At 54.8% G+C, this 19,046-nt stretch overlaps 2 protein-coding genes across 8 annotated transcripts; both read right to left on the bottom strand.

Moving 5' to 3' along the window:
• Positions 1-132: 132 nt before the first annotated feature.
• On the bottom strand, positions 133-11,601 carry FXYD7 (FXYD domain containing ion transport regulator 7). 2 transcript variants are annotated; one of them, XM_050768860.1, is made up of 6 exons: positions 11,473-11,601; positions 5,525-5,554; positions 2,906-2,980; positions 2,750-2,792; positions 2,559-2,599; positions 133-343 (listed from the first exon to the last, which is right to left on the bottom strand). In XM_050768860.1, the coding sequence occupies exons 1-6, from the start codon at positions 11,501-11,503 to the stop codon at positions 321-323; spliced, it is 243 nt and encodes an 80-aa protein (XP_050624817.1). In that variant the 5' UTR covers positions 11,504-11,601; the 3' UTR covers positions 133-320. The 2 variants fall into 2 exon arrangements, with proteins under 2 accessions (XP_050624817.1, XP_050624818.1); XM_050768861.1 differs by having other exon boundaries at positions 2,759-2,792; positions 11,473-11,577.
• On the bottom strand, positions 11,473-16,055 carry FXYD1 (FXYD domain containing ion transport regulator 1). Of its 6 annotated transcripts, none has more exons than XR_007721455.1 (9): positions 15,971-16,055; positions 14,723-14,787; positions 14,225-14,257; positions 13,654-13,728; positions 13,243-13,391; positions 12,306-12,355; positions 12,069-12,120; positions 11,802-11,920; positions 11,473-11,560 (listed from the first exon to the last, which is right to left on the bottom strand). XR_007721455.1 is itself a non-coding variant. In XM_050768836.1 (8 exons), exons 2-7 carry the CDS (start codon positions 14,781-14,783, stop codon positions 12,098-12,100), a joined length of 279 nt encoding a protein of 92 aa, XP_050624793.1. In that variant the 5' UTR covers positions 14,784-14,787; positions 15,971-16,055; the 3' UTR covers positions 11,785-11,920; positions 12,069-12,097. The 6 variants fall into 6 exon arrangements, 2 of the variants coding, with proteins under 2 accessions (XP_050624793.1, XP_050624792.1); XR_007721457.1 differs by having other exon boundaries at positions 13,243-13,279; XR_007721454.1 differs by lacking the exon at positions 15,971-16,055 and adding an exon at positions 15,091-15,230.
• Positions 16,056-19,046: the final 2,991 nt, after the last annotated feature.

Raw genomic sequence — 19,046 nt, 5'->3', positions numbered from 1 at the left:
GATCTTCGGGGATGAGACAAGGAGGTGCAGGGGGACCGTACACGGGGATGCTGGCGGGGCTGGGCCGGGATGGACTCCCGGATCCCAGGAGCTGGAGGCCTGAGGCCCCGGGTCTGGGGTGCAGACGGGCTCTTTGGGGGATCATCATTGCCAAGGCCTGGGGAGGGACAGCAGGGTGCAGCGGCTCCAGCCTTGGGGTGGGTGGGGCGGCTCATTCCGGGGAGCGCTCCCGGCGCGCGGCTGGGTCCCCACCGCCTCCACCCGGTCCTCAGGCTCCCGCGCTCAGACAGGGTCGGCAGCGGAGGTTCCTCGGGCAGGTGTTACACGCCGCCGCCACCAGGGGCTGGGGAGAGAGGGGGGGTGCGTGAGCCACCAGAGAGGTGGAAACCGCCTCCCTCCCCACAGCTCGTTGGCTCTCCATTCCCCGGCACCATGGAAGCCAGACCCCAGGGACTGTCACCCCTGAGCTAACACTGAGGAGCTGTCTTGCCTTCCACACTCTAATGCCTGGTTCCCTTGGGGTGACCTCTGGCTGCTGTCATGGAGAGAAACACCTGCCACGGGGCTGGCGGCCCCAGACCCAACCTGGGCTTTTGGGGCTGTCCCCCTGCCAGAAAGGGAGTCCCCATCCCCATTCCCATCCGCAATCTCCTCCTACACCCTCACTCCTTTCCTACACTCCCTGTCCTGAATATTTGGCTACAACGGGAATTCCCCCATTCCCTACGGGCTCCAGACCATCATTCACCTAGGAGAGACCAGAAACCTGTGCAAAGTCTTCGTCTGTGCCCCGGGTGACAAGGCCAACCCCCATGCTGCCCTATGCATCCATGCGTGCCCTGTTCATGTCTTAAAATTCATTAAATAAGCATGAAACAGGTCCAGCGTGGTGGCTCATGCCTGTAATCCAAGCACTTTTGAGGTCAGGAGTTTGAGACCAGCCTGGCCAACACGATGAACCCTCATCTCTGCTAAAAATATAAAAATTAGCTGGGTGTGGTGGTGTGTGCCTGTAGTCCCAGCTACTTGGGAGGCTGAGGCAGGAGAATCGCTTGAACCCGGGATGCAGAGGTTGCAGTGTTGTAGTAAGCTGAGATCGTGCCACTGCACCCCAGCCTGGGCAATGGAGGACAGAGCAAGACTCCGTCTCAAAAAAAAAAAAAAAAAAGGAACCTGAAACAAATTCCACACCAAATACCCCTCAACCACTGAATAACTCGTGTGCCCCTCCTGCTTTTTTTTTTTTTTTTTTTTTTTTTTTTTTTGTTATTGTTATAAGAACGTTATAGGAGACACAGAAATTCTCATTTCTGGTTTTTTACAAGTCTCCGGAAAGGCTGCATTTCCACTAAAAACAGGTCAAGATATTTTTACATAATTAAAATTAACAGCCCCAAGGAGTCAGAATCTTTCATCGACATGCTTGCTTGCCCTGCATCCCTCTCGTTCTCCCTTTACACCTTCCAGGCTTACACCCATTCTCCCTCCTCCACCCTGCAGGCCGTCCTCCTCCCATCCTCCTCCCCTTCCTTCCTGGGCTCCTCCTTCCCACATTCTCCCCGAACACCTCCATCCTCTCCACTCTACCCCCTCCTGTGCTTCCCAGCTTTCTTCTCCATCCTCACACTCCCTGCATCCCATATGTTCTTTTCCAATGTGAATTCTAAAATCTGCATTCTATTCATCTCTCTTTTTGTTATTTTGATGCAACGATTCAGAAACCTTCCCTCCCTCCCTCTGTCCCTTTTCCTTGGCTATTTCATCCTGGATCTGAACGATCAAGTCTGGAAAGCCTCTCCTCGTCTTCCTCCGTGCTCCCTGTCTCTCCCTCCTGACTGACAGAGCTCCTCCCACATGGGGCCCTTCTCTTCACAGGCCTGTAGTTTCCTCTCCTGGGAAATCAGCATGTCCTGGCTTTTACAGGCTTGAGCATTTGTTTCTGGGAATCTCCGTGGACTCTGGGACATGTCACATCTCACTGCCTCCCCACGGTTTAGCATCATCTTTCTTTTCCCTCCCTCCCTTCCTCCCTCCTTTCCTTCCTTCCTCCCTCCTTCCCTTCCTTCCTCCCTCCTTCCTTCCCTCCCTCCCTCCCTTCCTTTTTTCCTTCCTTTCTCTTTTTTTTTCTTTTTTTTTTTTTGACAGAGTCTCACTCTGTCACCCAGGCTGGAGTGGAGTGGTACGATCTCAGCTCACTGAAACCTCTGCCTCCCAGGTTCAGGTGATTCTCCTGTCTCCATCTCCTGAGTAGCTGGGATTACAGGTGTGCACCACCACGCCCAGCTAATTTTTGTATTTTCAGTAGAGACAGAGTTTCACCATGTTGGCCAGGCTGGTCTCAATCTCCTGACCTCAGGTGATCTGCCCACCTCGGCCTCCCAAAGTACTGGAATTACAGGCATGAGCCACCGCACCCAGCCAGGTTTAGCATCTTTCATCTGCGGCATTTCCTCAGCTTCCTAGGGAATTGTCCTGTGATATCTGCGGGCAGCCCCCCTGCCCAGTCCATCCACAAGACTTCCCAAAACCCTCCCAGAACCACAGTTTCTCACCCTCACCTGAAGAGGGAAGCTCGGACTTACAGGATTTGCAGGTTGGGCTGTGGAGGCAGAGATGAGAGAGAAAAGTAGAAAGAGGTTCAGTAACCATAGGCTTTGGGGAAAACACATGGCAGGCCCAGCGGATCCTGCCCGTCTGCTAGGGAGGTACCCCGAGGCCCCCTCCCACTCTCTGCCCACTGCTGCCAGACCTCTCAGACCTGGAGTCCGCCTTCCTGCACTTCACCTTCTTGCCTGTTGGGAGAGAGAGAGACAGAACAAGAAGACAGGACATAGGGTGTAGGATATGCACGAAAGCCAGCAGAGGAACCGGAGGCCCAGGCAGCCCAGGGACGGGTCACACTTACTGATGATGATGAGGATACCCAGCAGGAACAAGATGGTTGCCAGAGTCATGCCCACAGTCTGCACCGTGTTGTAGTCTGGGGAAGATAACGGGGGACATCGAGGCAGGGACAGCACCTGGGCTCCACCTGGAGCTTCAGTCCTGGCTCTGTGTTGCCCAGCCATGGGCCCAGAATCGCCCAGGGAGGCTGCGGGCCACGCTGGACGCTCCTTCAGGGGGCTGATGTGAGGATGTAGGGCATGGGCTTGGGCACCATTAGCTCCCCTTGCCCTCTGTATCCTCTACTTTCCTCCCCTGCTCTCTCGCGCTGCACTTTCCACCCTGGATATATACATAATACTCTCCCTCTGCCACCTCCGCCCTGGCCCTGGTTCTGTCCACCATGGTCGCCCATCTGGCCTCTGCAGCAGCCTTCTCTAGGTTCTTGCTGGCCTGCCTGCACTCCCACCTCTGATAGCCACAAGGACCCATCATTTGAGTCAGATCTGGGCTCTCCTCCGCTCAGAGCCCTCCTCATCCCATTGCCCTCAAGGTAGAAACCAGAGTCCTCACTACGGCCCTCAAAGTCCCATAGGATCCAGTCCCTTTCCTTCTTGGACCTCACCCCACCTCACTCTCCCCATCAATCCTACTCCAGCCACAATGGCCTCCCCGCTGTTCCTGGGGTATATCCGGCCTGATCCTATCCCGGGGCTATCCTCTCCTATCCTATGACTGGCTGTTCCTGCAGCCTGAAAGCTCTTCCTCCAAATATCCACATGGCTCCTTCCATCACCAATGTCTGGGCTTTGTTTCACTGTGAGCAAAACCTCTGGCTGTCCTGTCCAGAATTTTCCATCCTCTCCTCCACACTTTCCAATCTCATTCCCTTCTTTACTTCACAGGAATTATTCTTACCTAATATTCTTGCCTAATAATATTCTTGTCTTTTTTTTTTTTTTTTTAAAGAGACATGGTGTCACTCTGTCACCCAGGCTGGGGTGCAGTGGTGCAATTATGGCTCACTGCAGCCTCCACTTCTTGGGCTCCAAGAGATCCTCCCTGCTCAGCCTCCCAAGTAGCTGAGACTACAGGCACACACCACCATGCCCAGCTAATTTTTAAATTTTTTTTTGTAGAACTGGGCACAGTGGCTCATGCCTGTAATCCCAGCACTTTGGGAGGCCAAGGCAAGCAGATCACTTGAGGTCAGGAGTCCAAGACCAGCCTAGCCAACATGGTGAAATCCTGTCTCTACTAAAAATATGAAAATTAGCCAGGTGTGGTGGTGTGGGGGCCTGTAGTTCCACCTACTCGGGAGGCTGAGGCAGGAGAATCACTTGAACCTGGAAGGCGGGGGTTGCAGTGAGCCGAGATTGTGCTATTGCACTCCAGCCTGAGCCACAGAGTGAGACTCTATCTCAAAAAAAAAAAAAAAAAAAATCACAATCATAGTTCATTGTAGCTTCAAACTCCTGGACTTGAGCGATCCTCCTGCCTCGGCCTCCCAAAGCACTAGGATTACAGTCATGAGCCACCGCACCTGGCCAATAATATTCTTGTCTAATATATAATTTTCATATTTTGTTTTCTTGAGTATCTGTCTCTTTTCCATTGAGTGGAAGGTCAGGAGGAGGGCAGGAATTCTTGCATTCCTGAATTCTTGTCTGTGTGGTTCATTGCAGTGTCTGCAGCTGCTTGGAGCATTGCCAGGCATAGAGCCTGTGCCCCCTCAGTATTTGTTGAGATATGAATTTATGGAGCACTCACTCTGTACCAGTAGTGGTCCAGGCCTCTACCCTCAAGGAGATGACTTTCATATTCTGATAAAGCATTAAAGAAACAACCCCTCCAAAACAAGTCATGCGACTCCAGCTGGGCATGGTGTGACTCTTCCTTGCCAGGGAGTCAGGAGGGCCTATCCCAGCAGAGTAGTCTAGGTTTGATCTGAGGCCTGAATAAGGAGGAGCCTTAGCCAGCCGTGTACAAAGCTAGAGGAGAAGCATTCCTGCAGAATCATGGCATATGCAAAGGCCCTGAGATGGGAGATAAATTGACCCCTACGGGAAAAGTATGAATGAGCAAAGGGGTGCGGTGGGGGCAACAGGAGGGTGTTCAGAGGGGAAACTGGAGCCAGATCTACCAGGCCTGGGGTAACTTTTTTGAGCTTCAATGCTATGGAGGAGATTTAATGGCACCAGCCACGTATCTTTCCCACAATCCTCGTAGGTGGGAACTATTACTGTCCCTTGTTTACAGAAGGGCCCAGAGGGACAAAGTCGCTTGCCCAAGGCCATACAGCTAGTGAGTGGATAAGGCAGGATTCAAATCCAGGCAGCCTGGCCTCAGAGTCATTGCTTCTAAGATTTTCCTTCATCTGCTTCTCTGACGACACAAAGGCACCAGCCCAGATCCCGGTGAGACCTGAAGGGGGCTCAGAGAGAGGGTGAGGCACCCCCACTCCCCCATCTGGTTCTGCCCTCCACGAACCCAGCTGATGTGAACCACACCCATATATATGATCCTGTGGCCAGTGGCCCAGCACATATCATGTAGCCATAGCTGAAGCCATGTCCGGAGCGACGTGGGAACACCTGCAGCCACTCCCCAGTCCAGCCCCCTCCCCAAATCCAACACTCACCGTAGTAAAATGGGTCAGGTTCCTCAGGAGCTGAGGGAAAGAAGCAGAGAAAAAGAGAAAGAAAGAAAGAAAAAAAAAACTTAACAGTGGATTTCTTAATATTTTTGAGGATCCAGATAGAGGGCCCAATAATTTCTTTGTGGAAGTCAGATAGAGACCCCTTGGTTTGGATGATGTGGCTTCATGGCAGGCCGCAAGGCTGGAAGAGCATAGCCCAAGCTGGATTCCAGCCCCTACTCACTCCATCAGTCAGCACCATCCTCTATGCAGTGTACAATCTACCCAAACTACATGGCAGTCCTGGTTCTGGACCCCTGTGGAGGTCTGATGCAAGCTATGGACTCATTCCCTGAAAAACACAGATGCACTCCCTCTTGCACATGATGTCACAAGGTTAAAACAGACCCCATTTCCACTGGTGGTCCAATGAATGTCTCAGCTTCCCCTAAACACTCCCTAAAACTTCTCAGTCACCTGAGGGCTTCCACAGGCACCTGCTGCTACTGCTGTCATCCACTCACTCCTGACACTCCATCCAGTACAGAGAAGCTGTGCTGATTCATACTCCTCCTCTCCTCTCCTCTCTCCTCTCCTCTCCCCTCCTTTCCCCTCCCCTCCCCTCCCCTCCCTTCCCCTCCTCTCCCCTCTCTTTTCCTTTCCTTCTTTCACACAGGGTCTTACTCTGTCACCCAGGCTGGAGTGCAGTGGCACGATCTCAGCTCACTGCAACCTCCACCTCCTAGGTTCAAGCAATTCTCCTGCCTCAGCCTCCCAAGTGCTGGGATTATAGGTGTGCACTACCACTTCTGTCTAATTTTTGTATTTTTAGTAGAGACAGGATTTCACTGTGTTGGCTGGTCTGGTCTCAAACTCCTGACCTTCAGTGATCCACCTGCCTCAGCCTCCCATAGTGCTGGGATTACAGATGTGAGCCACCGCATCCAGCCCATTATTACTTATTTCTAAGACACCATCAAGTTTAAGATTCAAACTTGAGTCCGGGCACGGTGGCTCACGCCTGTAATCTCAGCACTTTGGGAGGCCGAGGCGGGCGGATCACAAGGTCAGGAGATCGAGACCACAGTGAAACCCCGTCTCTATTAAAAAATACAAAAAATTAGCCAGGCGCGGTGGCGGGCGCCTGTAGTCCCAGCTACTCAGGAGGCTGAGGCAGGAGAATGGCGTGAACCCGGGAGGCGGAGCTTGCAGTGAGCAGAGATCCGGCCACTGCACTCCAGCCTGGGCGACAGAGTGAGACTCCATCTCAAAAAAAAAAAAAAAAAAGATTCAAAATTGAGTTTGTAATGGTTTTCCCTTTGTGTGTGTGTGTGTGTGTATGTGTAAATATGTTTGGAACTCTACTGTGTGAAATGTCCCCATCCATTAGAAGACACATAATGATTTCAGAAATGTTCACATGTGGATAAAATGTGTGTGTGCCTCTGGATGCACTTTTCTCCACTTCCTGCCTTCCTGGTCCTAATCACGTTCCCCTGCAGGAGAGCTCAGAACATCCTTCCCATTCAACAAGTTCATCCCAATGGCTCTCGAATGCCTCTGACAGTTCTTATCATATTTGGCCTTTCCTAGAGCAGAATTTGGCAGCAGACTGTCTGCCACATGGGGAGAGGGTGAGGGGTGCCAGGGTGATGCCTGATGTCATGGATGCTCTTCTTCCCCCTTCCAGGCTCAGAGATGGATGGCTCCCTGGAGGTTGGATAGGGCCATGTGACTAATTCTGGCCAAGGAACTGTGAGTAGAAGTGCATTGTCACTTCCAGGCTGGGGCGTTTAAACATTCAGGAACATTCAGGCCTCCAGGCCAAAGCTCTGTTTCACTTCTAGCCTGATGGCCTGAATGTTCACAATGCTGACTGCTCTGGTTTTCTTTGGTGACTGGTCAACCTGTGATGCATGTATAGCCTAAGTGAGAAGTGAACCTGGTTGTCATAAACCCCTGAGACTTTTGGTACTATTTGTTACTGCAGCATACTCTAGCTGAAACTGACTGACAGAAGTGGCCCCAAAGCAACACCTGTTTGTTACCGCAGCATACTCTAGCTGAAACTGACTGATAAGAGGTGGCCCCAAAGAAAGACCATGATTCACACAATGTGTAAGTTTACCCTTCCCAGGTCTCTGTCCAGTCTTCAAAGAGGATGTCTTAGGTTGGTGCTGAGGTATCTTTAACACCTTCCAACCCTTGTTAATCTCCCCCTTTACCTAAGAGAAAACAGGCCTTGGGCTCCAAATCTTCAGCAGGCAATAAAATCTAGGCAGAATTTTGTGGCATTATTTGGTTTTCTCCTTTATTTATTGATGTAACCAGCAAGGGGTAGCTCTGACTCCATTCCAGCCTCCCTGCTAAGCATCTGACGGATATCAGTGCATTTACTCTTTTTTTTTTTTTTTTTTTTTTTTTTTTGAGACGGAGTCTTGCTCTGTCGCCGAGACTGGAGTGCAGTGGCCGGATCTCGGCTCACTGCAAGCTCCGCCTCCCGGGTTTACGCCATTCTCCTGCCTCAGCCTCCCGAGTAGCTGGGACTACAGGCACCCGCCACCTCACCCGGCTATTTTTTTTTTTTTTTGTATTTTTTACTAGAGACGGGGTTTCACCGGGTTTGCCAGGATGGTCTCGATCTCCTGACCTCGTGATCCGCCCGTCTCGGCCTCCCAAAGTGCTGGGATTACAGGCTTGAGCCACCGCGCCCGGCCCAGTGCATTTACTCTTAATCTTCATAGCAAGTCTTTCATATGGGTGCTATCTTCATCCCCATTTCCTGCCAGGGGGACACCAGACCCACAAAAGCAAAATCACCTGCTTCAGATTGCTCTTATGCTGCCTTCAATTTAAGGCAAAAAGAAGATGAATTTTCCAGCTGGGCATGATGATTAATGCCTGTAATCCCAGCACTTTGGGAGGCCAAGGTGGGCGGATCACGAGGTCAGGAGTTCGAGACCAGCCTGGCCAATATGGTGAAACCCGTCTGTACTAACAATACAAAAATTAGCTGGATGTGGTGGTGCACCCCTGTAGTCCCAGCTACTTGGAAGGCTGAGGCAGAAGAATCACTTGAACCCGGGAGGCAGAGGTTGCAGTGAGCCAAGATTGTGCCACTGCACTCCAGCCTGGATGACAGAGCGAGAGTCCGTCTCAAAAAAAAAAAAAAAAAAAAAGAAGAAAATGGTGAATTTTCCAGTTGTGATGGTGCTATAAAATAAAGCTCATTGTTTTTAAAAAGCTAATCCTGGGTTGGGCATGGTGGCCCACGCCTGTAATCCTAAGCACTTTGGGAGGCCAAGGCAGGTGAATTGCTTGAGCCCAGGAGTTTGAGACCAGCCTGGGAAACATGGCAAAACCTGTCTCTACAAAAAATACAAAAATTAGCTGGGTGTAGCGGGGAGTGCCTTGTAGTCCCAGCTACTCGGGAGGTTGATGTGGGAGGATAGATTGAGCCCAGGACTTTGAGGCTGCAGTGAGCTGTGATCGCACCATTGCACTCCAGCCTGGGTGACAGAGCGAGACCCTGTCTCAAAACATAAAAGTAAAAAAGCTAATCGTTTGAAGGAAAAAAATTAAATAAATAGCAGTGTGAGGAGTATTTGAATAAAGTGAAAATTGTGACGGTAATACTCAAAAGCACCAAGACAGTGAAACACTGCCTCAGGGTCCCTTGTGCTCTGTGTAAGTTTCCCCACCAGAAAGTGAGTAAATTTGTTTGACTCATCGCTGCTGTTCATCCTGACATTTATGAAAGGCTCTCCAAGTTTTCTCGGATGAATGAATGAAGGAATGATTATGAGGCGGTCCTAGGCTGCAGGAGGCTGCAAAAGGTGGATTGTCTCACTAGTCTTTTCCACACACCTGCCCTTCCCCAAAGTTATCAGGAGCCCACTGGGTGAGCACCTGTCCCAGAATCTGGTGTTCCATGCAGGAGATCCTCCTCTGGTCCCTGCTGCCCCAGCAACCTGGGCCCCCAGGCGTGGCTGGGCTAAGGGTGGGGCCAGGAGTCAGGCAAAGGAATGTGCACTACTCCTGGCCAGCTGCCAAGGAGATATCAGGAAGGAGGTGGTTGCTATGGTAACTGGGGCATCTCGTGAGGTGAAGAGAGGTGATAGGTCCCGGCATCCCAGGCTGGGTGGGGTCCCTGGTGAGGTCCTGTGTAAGATGCGGGTTTCAATCTTGACCCTCTCCCCTCCTTTTGCACCTCCTGCTGTTGCCCCTGCAGGACTGGCTTCTGGCCAAGCTGAGGGTCCATTTCAGGGACAGGGACCCGGAACCAGCTGTGCTCATGCATCCCTCTTCTGTTCACCCCTAATTCTCCCGCCCGTTCTCTGGCAGGGCGGAGGGAGACAGTCTCCCTTCTTCCCCCCTCGCTCCCCAACAATTCATTAATTAGTTTCCTTAAGCAGTTTGCAATGCACAACATGCTTTTCCTCCCCCGGGATTTCCCGAGACCCGCGGTCCCCTCTCATGCTGTGACTGGGAAAGGGGGAGGCAGAGGAGGTGGGGTTGAGGAGTCTGTCCTCCCACCTCTGCCCGTCTGCTGCCATCGATCCTGTTAACCACCACCTCTGCAAAAAGAAGCCCTGGGCTCCCGCCAGGCCTGCTGCCTCAGCCCTGCCCCCTCTCCCCAGGGTGGCTTCCAGCCTCTGCAGCCCCCCCCACCCCCCGCCCTGCTTCGGATTCTGCAGATATGGCTCAGTGCAGCAGCCCCCGCCTTCTGGGAAGCACGGAAGGGAGGGAGTCATCCAAGCGGAATTGGGGTTCCCTTCACGGCCAGGGGCTTCTCAACACCCCTGGTCCATCCCCTGCCCTCAGTGCTGGAGACCCTAGCTGGGCACCCGCTCCCTCTTGAAGCAGTCTGTGCCTTGCTCCTCTGCAGAAGCAGGCTTAGCAATGGGGGCTATTAGGGGGCAACGGTGGAAGTGGGTGTTCAACTGGGTGCATAACTGGGTTAATGGGTGTGGAATGGAAATCAGTGTGCGGCTGGATGGGGGCAGTAGGGGCAGTTAGGTGCATACCCAGGTACACCTCTGGGACTGGAAAACACCCCTGCTGTGGGCTGGGAAGGAGGGTCCCATCACCCCATTCCCACCCATGGGGGTTCACTGCAGTGGTTTGGGCCCCACCCCACACTGCTTCCTTCTCTTTCTATTCCCCTCTTTCCCCATGGGTCCGTCTCTCTCCCTCCGTCTCTCTGCTTCTCTCTCCATAGCAGTCTCATTCCCGCTATCTCCCAGGCTCTCATTTTCTCTCTCTCTCTCTCTGCATCTCTGTCTACCGTTCTTTGCCACTCGCCTCCACTGGGAATCTCTCTGAGTGCATCTATTTGTCTTCCTGGGTCTTTGTATCTGTGACTCTGGATCTCCTGCCTCTCGGTCTCTGTCTCTTCCAGGTTCTCCCTGTCCATCTCTTGCTATATCCCTTCTCGCTGTCTCTTCCTTCAGCGCTCACTCCTTTCCTCTGAACCTGGCTGTCAAGGGTTTCAGGAAACACACACCCTAGGAGACAGCACTGGAAAGAAGAGGGACATGAACCTCCTCCCCTTCCCTTGCCCACCCCAGGGACCCTGAAATCTTCCAGAACGTCTCTGGCCGCAGACCCACCCGCTCCCACCCTGCAAGCTCATCTCTTCCCGTCTGCTACCACCACGGTGCGGGACCAGCCACCCGGTTGCCATAGCGACCTGTCCGAGCATCCCTTCTCCCGGGACTGCCACTCTCCAACCGCAGGTCTGGCACAGGACACCCGCTGGGGAGGGGGTGTCCCAGAGACCCGGAGGGGCGATCGGGGGGCTGCATTACAGGGGCCTCCGCCCACAGAAGGAGCAGACCTCCCTCCCCCCACTCCCCTGCCTTACCATTGCTGGAATCTCCCGACACCCTCTCTCCTAGGCTCTCAGATCCCGGAGCCCCCCTGCAACCCCCTCCCCAGACGACGCTCACCCTTTGTGGGGGTCTGGGTCGGGGTCGCCATGCTGGGCCGGAGCAGGGGGCTGCTGGATGCTTTGGCGGCGAAGGCGCGCTGCAGCAGCTGGAAGCAGGACGGACCGATATGGGGGGGAGCTGGGGGGAGCCCTGGCGTGGGGGGGCCTGCAGCCAATGGGGGCCCGGGGAGCCCGCCCCCGTGCAGGCCACCCCCGCCCCCGCCCCCGCCCACCACCGTCGTCCCCGCCCCTTCCTCTAGGGTGGGGCGCCCCCTGCTGGGGCCCAGGGGCGCTGGGCTTTCGCGCTGAGGGACCGACACCGACAAAGTGCTGTCGAGAGGAACGCACGTTTTATTGGAAGTCTGGGCGGCAGGGGGAGTCTGCCGGGGCAGGGCTGGGGAAGGGGCGGCGGAGGGGGCGGTGGGCGCGCAGGTGGAGCGTGGGAGACGTCAGGTGCCAGGGGAGTCCTGTGGGGTGAAAAGGGTGAGTGAAAGGCGAGGGGGGAAGTCCAGCACCACCCCTCGCCGCCCTCCAACCCTGGCACTTGGCCCCTTCCCTCTCCCGCCTTTCCTTCCTCCCTCCTTCCCTCCCACCGCCGTGTCAGAGCTGCAGCACCTGGCCGGATTCCATCGCGCCAGGTGTTTCTACCGCCTGCGGGTGGACAGACCTGGGGGGAACACGGAGATCGGGGGTCATCAGGAGGGGCATCCCCAGCTCCTGGGCAGGCGGGGCAACTCCCCGCCCTCTGCTTTCAGATATAGCCCCTCCCTCTACGCAGCCGGGGAGGGCCAGGAAAAGGGGTCCTTGGAACCAGCCCTCTCCCCAAAATACCCGCAGTCTCCCCAGACTCACGGCGGATGGAGCTGCGGAAAGTTCCCTCCTCTTCATCGGGTTCCCCAGTCCTGGGAAGACAGAGGCAGAGGGACTTCGGGATGGAAAGGGGGAGAGGCTGCCCTTCTAGGAACCCCCAGTACAAGCCTCCTTTCCCAGACTGGTGTAACGAGGCCCAGATATGGACGAAGAACAGGCTCGGGGTCCGCCAGAAATAAGAAGCACCCAGGAGCAGCTTAAGTGCTTTGCAGGGGGCTTCCAAGCCGGTTAACAGTGAGTACCTCCGCGGATTTGGGGGCAGGGATGTGAAGTTGGTAAGGGAGGGATAGTCAAGGGGACTTGGCAGACTGTCATGAGATGGCCTAGGTTGGAAACCCAGAACCCCCCATCTTCCACTTGAGTGATCTTGAACAAAGTGACTTTACCTCCCTGTGTCTCAGTTTCTTTATCTGTAAAATGGGCTTAATAACAGCACCTCCCTCCCAGAGGAAGTGAAACCGTATCTGACACGTGGTACACACCCAATAAATATTAGCTACTGCTTATGATAATATCTATAATTGTTCTAACATATTCACACATTGTCCATGCTTTAACATTTTATTTGAAGAGGAATCAAAGAGCTAGGAACAGGACTCTAAGCTAAACTGGGCCGCGTGTGAGATGATCTCATTTCACCGCCGTTCTTTCTTTCCTGCACTTTGTGTTATCACGCTTTGTGATTTTTCTATCTGTGGAACCCACGGCCACCGCCTCCACTAGGCTGGGAGCTCGGCCAGGAAGGGCGGTAGGTTTTTTCCTCGCTTGGTCCCAGGGCCTGGCTTGGGCCGTGGTACATAGGTGCTTAATACATAGTCGCTGATGGGGATCGGGCTGCGGGTCAGGCGGACTCCCCGCCTCACCTGCGGCGCACTCCAGAGCAGGAGCGGGCGAAGGAGGGCGGGGAGGGGCGTCTTACCTCTGCTGCTGGTTGAACTTGCACCGGCATCTTCTGCCTGTGGGCGTGGAGAAGTAGGAGAGGCTGAGGCTCCCCACCGGCGGACGCCAAGCGGCGCTGTAGCTCCAGCTCACCCCCGCGAGGGGCGGGACTTGGGGGACGGGGCGGGGCTAGAAGCGAGACCGTAGGCCGGGGAGCCAAGGCAGGGTAGGCGGGGCAAGGCCTGGGAGGGGTTGGGGCAGGGCGAGGCGGGGCCAGGGCGAAGGGGACAAGGGGGCGGGTCCGGGGAGCTGCGGGGAGAGGCGGGGCCAGGGAGAGGCGGGGCCAGGGAGAGGCGGGGCCAGGGAGAGGCGGGGCCAGGGAGAGGCGGGGCCAGGGAGAGGCGGGGCCAGGGAGAGGCGGGGGTAGAGGGCGGGGGCTAGGGGCACTCACTGAGCACAATGAGGATGCCCAGGATGAAGAGGATCCCGGCGATGATGAGGCCTCCGATCCTCAGGGACTGGTAGTCTGTGAGCAGCAGAGCAGGGAAGGTGAGGGCAGGGAGGAGAGGAGGGAGAATAGGAGAGGGGTAAATTGGGGAGGAGGGAACAGGGAGAAAGGACCAGCAGGGAGAAACGGGGAAATAAGATCAATTAAGGGGGAGCAGATATGGGAGGACGAAAGTGGGGGACCAGGGAGAGGAGAGAGGTATATAGGAAAGGGAGGGAGGGGGCAGGGAGGAGGGGGACGGGGGAGAGAAGATGGGAAAAAGCAGAGGATGGGCCACGAGATGCTGAGAGAGACCCAGGCAAGAGAAAGAGAACCAGAGAGGTATCACATAGACAGTGACACAGAGAGACACAGACAGGGAAAGACGCAGACAGGTGGAATCAGAAAGGAAGGACAAAATAGAGGGAAGGAGAATGACAGAGATTTCATATTGGGACTCTGGAGGAGGGTGAATCAAAGGACCAGCAAAGCCAGGATCTCCCCCAAAACTCTCAGAATTAGACCCCCCACTCACCATAAGTGAACGGGTCTTGCTCCTTTGGACTTTCTGGAAAGAGAGAAATCGGGGGTTGAATGCTTCCTGGGGTCCTGGACAGGGAGGGGCATAAGGAGACCACTGGGGGCTCTGCCTTGCTGGGCTGAGATTCTGAGGGTGTCTAGGCAGGCTGCCCACCCTCTCTGGGTCCCAGCTGCCCCCCTGCACTGTCCCAGATGGGGCAGGGGGCACCTAACTGCCCCAGCTCCCTGATTCATGGCAGGCTGCCTGTGACCCAGTTATCCCACCAGGGATTCAGCCCCATCCCACCCCACCTTTGCCTGATCCGGGGCTTCCTCTCCCTTCCCCCAAATGCCAGCCTGTGACTGGACCCCACGTGGAGACCCTCAAACTTCTTGGTACCCCAGCCAACTCAGTCTAGGTTGCGGTCTCCAACTTAGTTCTTTCTTGGGGTTTCAGTCCCCGCCGCCACCCCTGGGGCTGAGGTGGGTAGCGGGCAGCCTCCCCTGCACTCACCTGCCTTGGCCATGGTGATGAGACTCACACAGAAAACCAAGATGTGGCCAAGAGATGCCATTGTCCTGGGGGGGACACAACAGGTTAGGCAGTGTGTGCCCTTGCTCTCCCACATAGGGCTTGAACCCAAGGGATTAAGTCAGAGATAGTCTGGGGACTGAATCACCGAAGCATTCATCCTCTAGCTTGGTGGCTCCGAGAAACAAGGGTATCCCCAGCTTCGTGGGGACACAGTGTCACCAAAACAACCTCCACGATGGGTTCACACAACAACACAATGTAGCAGGGACAGGCGTGAGACACACAGTCCCTGGGGGCCTCCCTCGGGCCTCCACCTCCCACAGCAGGCCCCCGATCCCCAGACCTACCCTGGCAGGGCAGAGGAGGCGCTGCCTCACACAAACACGGAGCAGGAGACAGCGGGGCACGCCCAAGTCCCACCTGCCTACACGCCCAGCCTCACTGTGCCCCGCGAAATCCCAGCTCCCTGCCCTCTCCGCCTGCCGGCTCCCAGCCTGACCCCGGGTATAAATATCTCCCACTTCACCCTGGAGGAATTCGGCTCGCTCAGGCCACCATGGCAACAGCCTGCCTTCCCCCACTCGGGGGGTCACGCACAGCCCTGCCCGGGTGAGGCCCAGCTGCCACATCGCCACAGGCTGCCCCTGTGGGAAAGGCCACCCTGTCTCCTCCCTGGGCAGCAACGAGGAAAGGAAAAGACAGCCCTTCTGCCTGCCTCTGGGTGACATCTTTCACAATCGGATGTCAGGCAAGTGACATGAGGCCCAGGCCAGTGGGCCTGAGAGAGAGAAGACACTGCTGGGGCAGGGATGCGCGCGCACGCGCGCACACACACACACACACACACACACATACACACACTGGGGCCGGAATGGACATGAACAACAACCTCTCCCCAAACTTCTGGTTGGAGCAGGACGTGGGGTGTAAACACCGTCAGGCATCCAGTACTCCTCCTCTGGGCCTCCGGTGCCCCCACACAGTGACGCAACCAGCCCTACACATGTGTGTGTCCGAATTCCACACCCTGCCAGGGTGCACACGCACCAGCAGGGCAGGGCAGAGTCGCCCACATCCCACCCTGCAGAACCCACTGCCCCAACCACACTCCCTCCCTCTTAGGTTGGCCTGCCTGGGAAGCCTCGGGCTGGCCACTACTGCTCCCAAAATAGGCGGCCCAGCCAGACCAGGGGTGAGGCCTGGAGGGAAGGAGTGGGGGACGCTCACCCCAATCGGGCTGTCCCCTGCTGAAAGAAGGCCCCCAAACGTCCTGCTGTGCCCCGGGGGCTGAGCACTTTGGACCCCCTGGCCCAGAGCTGGACGCGCCGCCCCCAACAGGCTCCCCTCCCAGCCCCACCCCACCCTTGCCCTCCCCAACCAGCAGCTGTAACTGGAGCTGGGGCTGGAGGGGGGCCAGGGGGCGGCCCCCAGCCCAGACCGCCCTGGCCCGCTAGGTTAACTCTCTCAGTTCAGATGGAGGAGCAACAGGCAGCCAGCAGGCAGGCTGGAGAGGCCGGGAGGACTGTGGAGGACAGGGTTGTGAACACACACACACACACACACACACACACACACACACACACGCCTCCAAGAGCTTCTGGGCTGAGGCGGCTGGCCCCTGGGAATTGGGCCCAGCCAGGGCCTAAGGTCACCCAGCCTGACTGCCCAAGAGCCCACTGACCCCCGATCCCAGTGCTCCATGGGGTCCTTAACAGGGCCGTTTTAGAGGATGGGAGGGAGGTGTGTGTGTGTGTGTGCGCGCGCATGTGCATGCAGTATCTGTTGCAGTGAGATCCCCAGAAATGCTACACACACATACACACACACATGTGCACACACACACACAGGGAATCCCAAAGACCCAGATATACAGGTACAAAACCAGACAAAACCACGTATGTATGTACATCCATAGAGGCAGGCACACAGAATGACACCACTGATAGAGAAACCCAAAGACTTGGACACACAGCCAACACCTCTTATGCCAGTCACAAAATACCAAAACAAGCACATTTATGTCTACACAGACCCATGCACCCTCGTGTAGATGGATGACCCAACAGAGACACAGTAAAAAACATAGCCACACCACCATCCACTCTCACAAACTGGCCACAAAAATGCATGTTTCTGTGAAGACCCACCCACAAATGGCCATACAGAAACATACAAGTATATGCACACCACACATAAATGCATTCAACGATGCATGGCCAAACATGGCCGGGTACGGTGGCTCACACCTGTACTCCCAGCACCTTGGGAGGCCAAGGTGGGAGGATCACTTGAGGCCAGGAGTTCAACACCAGCCTGGCCAACCTGGTGAAACCTCATCTCTACTAAAAAAATTAAAATTAGCCGGGCATGGTGGCACATGCCTGTAATCATGGCTACTCTGGAGGCTGAGGCAGGAGAGTCACTTGAGCCCGGGAGGCAGAGGTTGCAGTGAGCTGAGATCACTCTAGCCTGGGTGACAGCACGAGACTCTGTCTCAAAAACAAAAACAAAACGAAACAAAACCAAAGGTACAGACATGCTGCCAGCACTCCTACACAGTCCCAAAGATAGGAAGGCCAACAAGCTTGTGTACACACAGACAGATTTCTATGGGCACAGATACACAAGCAGAAACACCATTGAGGACAACCCGCCACTCTCACACATACCCACAAAAGCAGAAACACATACACTGGTTCACACCCTATGCTTGGGCAAACAGGCACATGGCTGGCCACGGTGACAGACGCACAGGTTGACACACTTGCATGTTCACACATTCCAAAACCACAGATCTGTATTTAACCCCACGCTTTCCTTCCCCTGAGCTCTTGTCGGGGACAACACACCTGGCGTCCCCATGGGCAGGCCAGGTTTACAGGTCCTGGTGACGGGGAAACCTGGAATCAGGCCTGGGTACTGCACTCCTGGTTGTGTGAACTTGAGCAGCTCTGTGCCTCATTTTCACATGCTCCGAAATGGAAAAATCACTAAGATCACATGTATAATCCTGGACAGTGTTCAGAGGTCTCTGAACTTGACATTGTCTTATCATTAACTTCATTTTTTGTTTGTTTGAGACCTGGTCTTGCTCTGTCAACCAGGTTGAAGTGCAATGGCACGATCATAGCTCACTGTAGCCTCAAACTCATGGGCTCAAGTTATTCTCCCACCTCAGCTTCCTGAGTAGCTGGGACTACAGGCGTGCGACACCATGCCTGGCTAATTTTTTAATTTTTTGTACGGTCAGGGTTTCACTATGTTGCCCACTACGTTGTCTTGAACTCCTGGCCTCAAGCGATCCTCCCACTTCAGCCTGCCAACGTGTGGGATTATAGACATGAGCCACTATGCTTGGCCCATTATTATTGTCCTTGTCATCCTCCTCCTTGTGAACTGAACCGCTGGGCTGGGCACTCTATGAGAGTGGGTTCCAATCCCTCTGTGTCTCTGGCACTCAACTCTCCAACTTCACTTTCAGGGACTTTGTTTATCATACCTGAGAGTCAGCAGAGGAAACCAACAGCTGAAGGGCATGGCTCAAACCACAAGCTGCTGGGGTCTGCTCCTCTAGGACTTGGATCCGGAGCCCACCCCCAAGCCTGCCGACCACTGAGGGATGCCCACCTTGTGCTGAACCCCAAAAGAATGAGTTGCCTCCATCACCTGAGTCCTCTCCACAACTGGGAAGTGGGTGCCACGATTGTCCCCATTTTACAGATGGGAAAACTGAGGCCACACAGGACTGGGCCTGCAACCCAGATCTGCATGACCTCCAAGCTGTTAAGCCCCCTTATCCTCCAGCGAGGCTTCTGGGTGTGGGCGTCAGAGTCGAGAGAGCCTGCATGCATTCCGCAATCACAGGGTGAGTCTCGGCCTCAGGTGATGAGGTGGTACAGCCTAGGGGTTAGGTTTAGAGCTGAACAGAGCCAGGAAACTAATCACATAACTGCCCTGTGCCTTAGTTTCCCCATCTGTAAAGCAAGGATAGCAGTACTGCCCATCTCACAGGGTGGCTGTGAAGGCTGAGTGAGTATAAACATTACTACTCTTTCATGTTAGCTAATAAGTGTCACTTACTTATTTTTCTTATTTAGTGGACAGAATCTATCCAAATGACTGAAAGCTTAGTCCAGATTAAAACAACCAATTACCCATCTATCCATGAACTCTCATCTCCAAAGAAAGAATGCAAAATAACCTGGAGCAGCCCTGGGGCTGGATGCCTGGGTTTGAATCCTGGCTGTGCCCTCAGCTGGGTAACGTGGAGTTCAGGTTCCCTGACCTGTCTCCGCTTCCTCCA

The sequence above is a fragment of the Macaca thibetana genome, chromosome 19 (assembly GCF_024542745.1).
Source record: "Macaca thibetana thibetana isolate TM-01 chromosome 19, ASM2454274v1, whole genome shotgun sequence".
In the NCBI taxonomy this organism is placed as follows: Eukaryota; Metazoa; Chordata; class Mammalia; order Primates; family Cercopithecidae; genus Macaca; species Macaca thibetana.
This window is presented reverse-complemented; position numbering and strand designations above follow the sequence as displayed.

What these genes read in the sequence shown, in the direction of transcription:
- FXYD7 (XM_050768860.1), bottom strand. Translation starts at nt 11,503, where the DNA reads ATGGCGACCCCGACCCAGACCCCCACAAAGG. An exon ending in GACCCAGACCCCCACAAAGG is followed by an intron (nt 5,555 to 11,472) that starts GTGAGCGTCGTC and finishes TCTTTCCCTCAG; the next exon opens with CTCCTGAGGAACCTGACCCA. An exon ending in ACCTGACCCATTTTACTACG is followed by an intron (nt 2,981 to 5,524) that starts GTGAGTGTTGGA and finishes TATCTTCCCCAG; the next exon opens with ACTACAACACGGTGCAGACT.
- FXYD1 (XM_050768836.1), bottom strand. Translation starts at nt 14,783, where the DNA reads ATGGCATCTCTTGGCCACATCTTGGTTTTCTGTGTGAGTCTCATCACC. An exon ending in GCAAGACCCGTTCACTTATG is followed by an intron (nt 13,729 to 14,224) that starts GTGAGTGGGGGG and finishes TGCTGCTCACAG; the next exon opens with ACTACCAGTCCCTGAGGATC. An exon ending in AAGTTCAACCAGCAGCAGAG is followed by an intron (nt 12,356 to 13,242) that starts GTAAGACGCCCC and finishes CTGTCTTCCCAG; the next exon opens with GACTGGGGAACCCGATGAAG.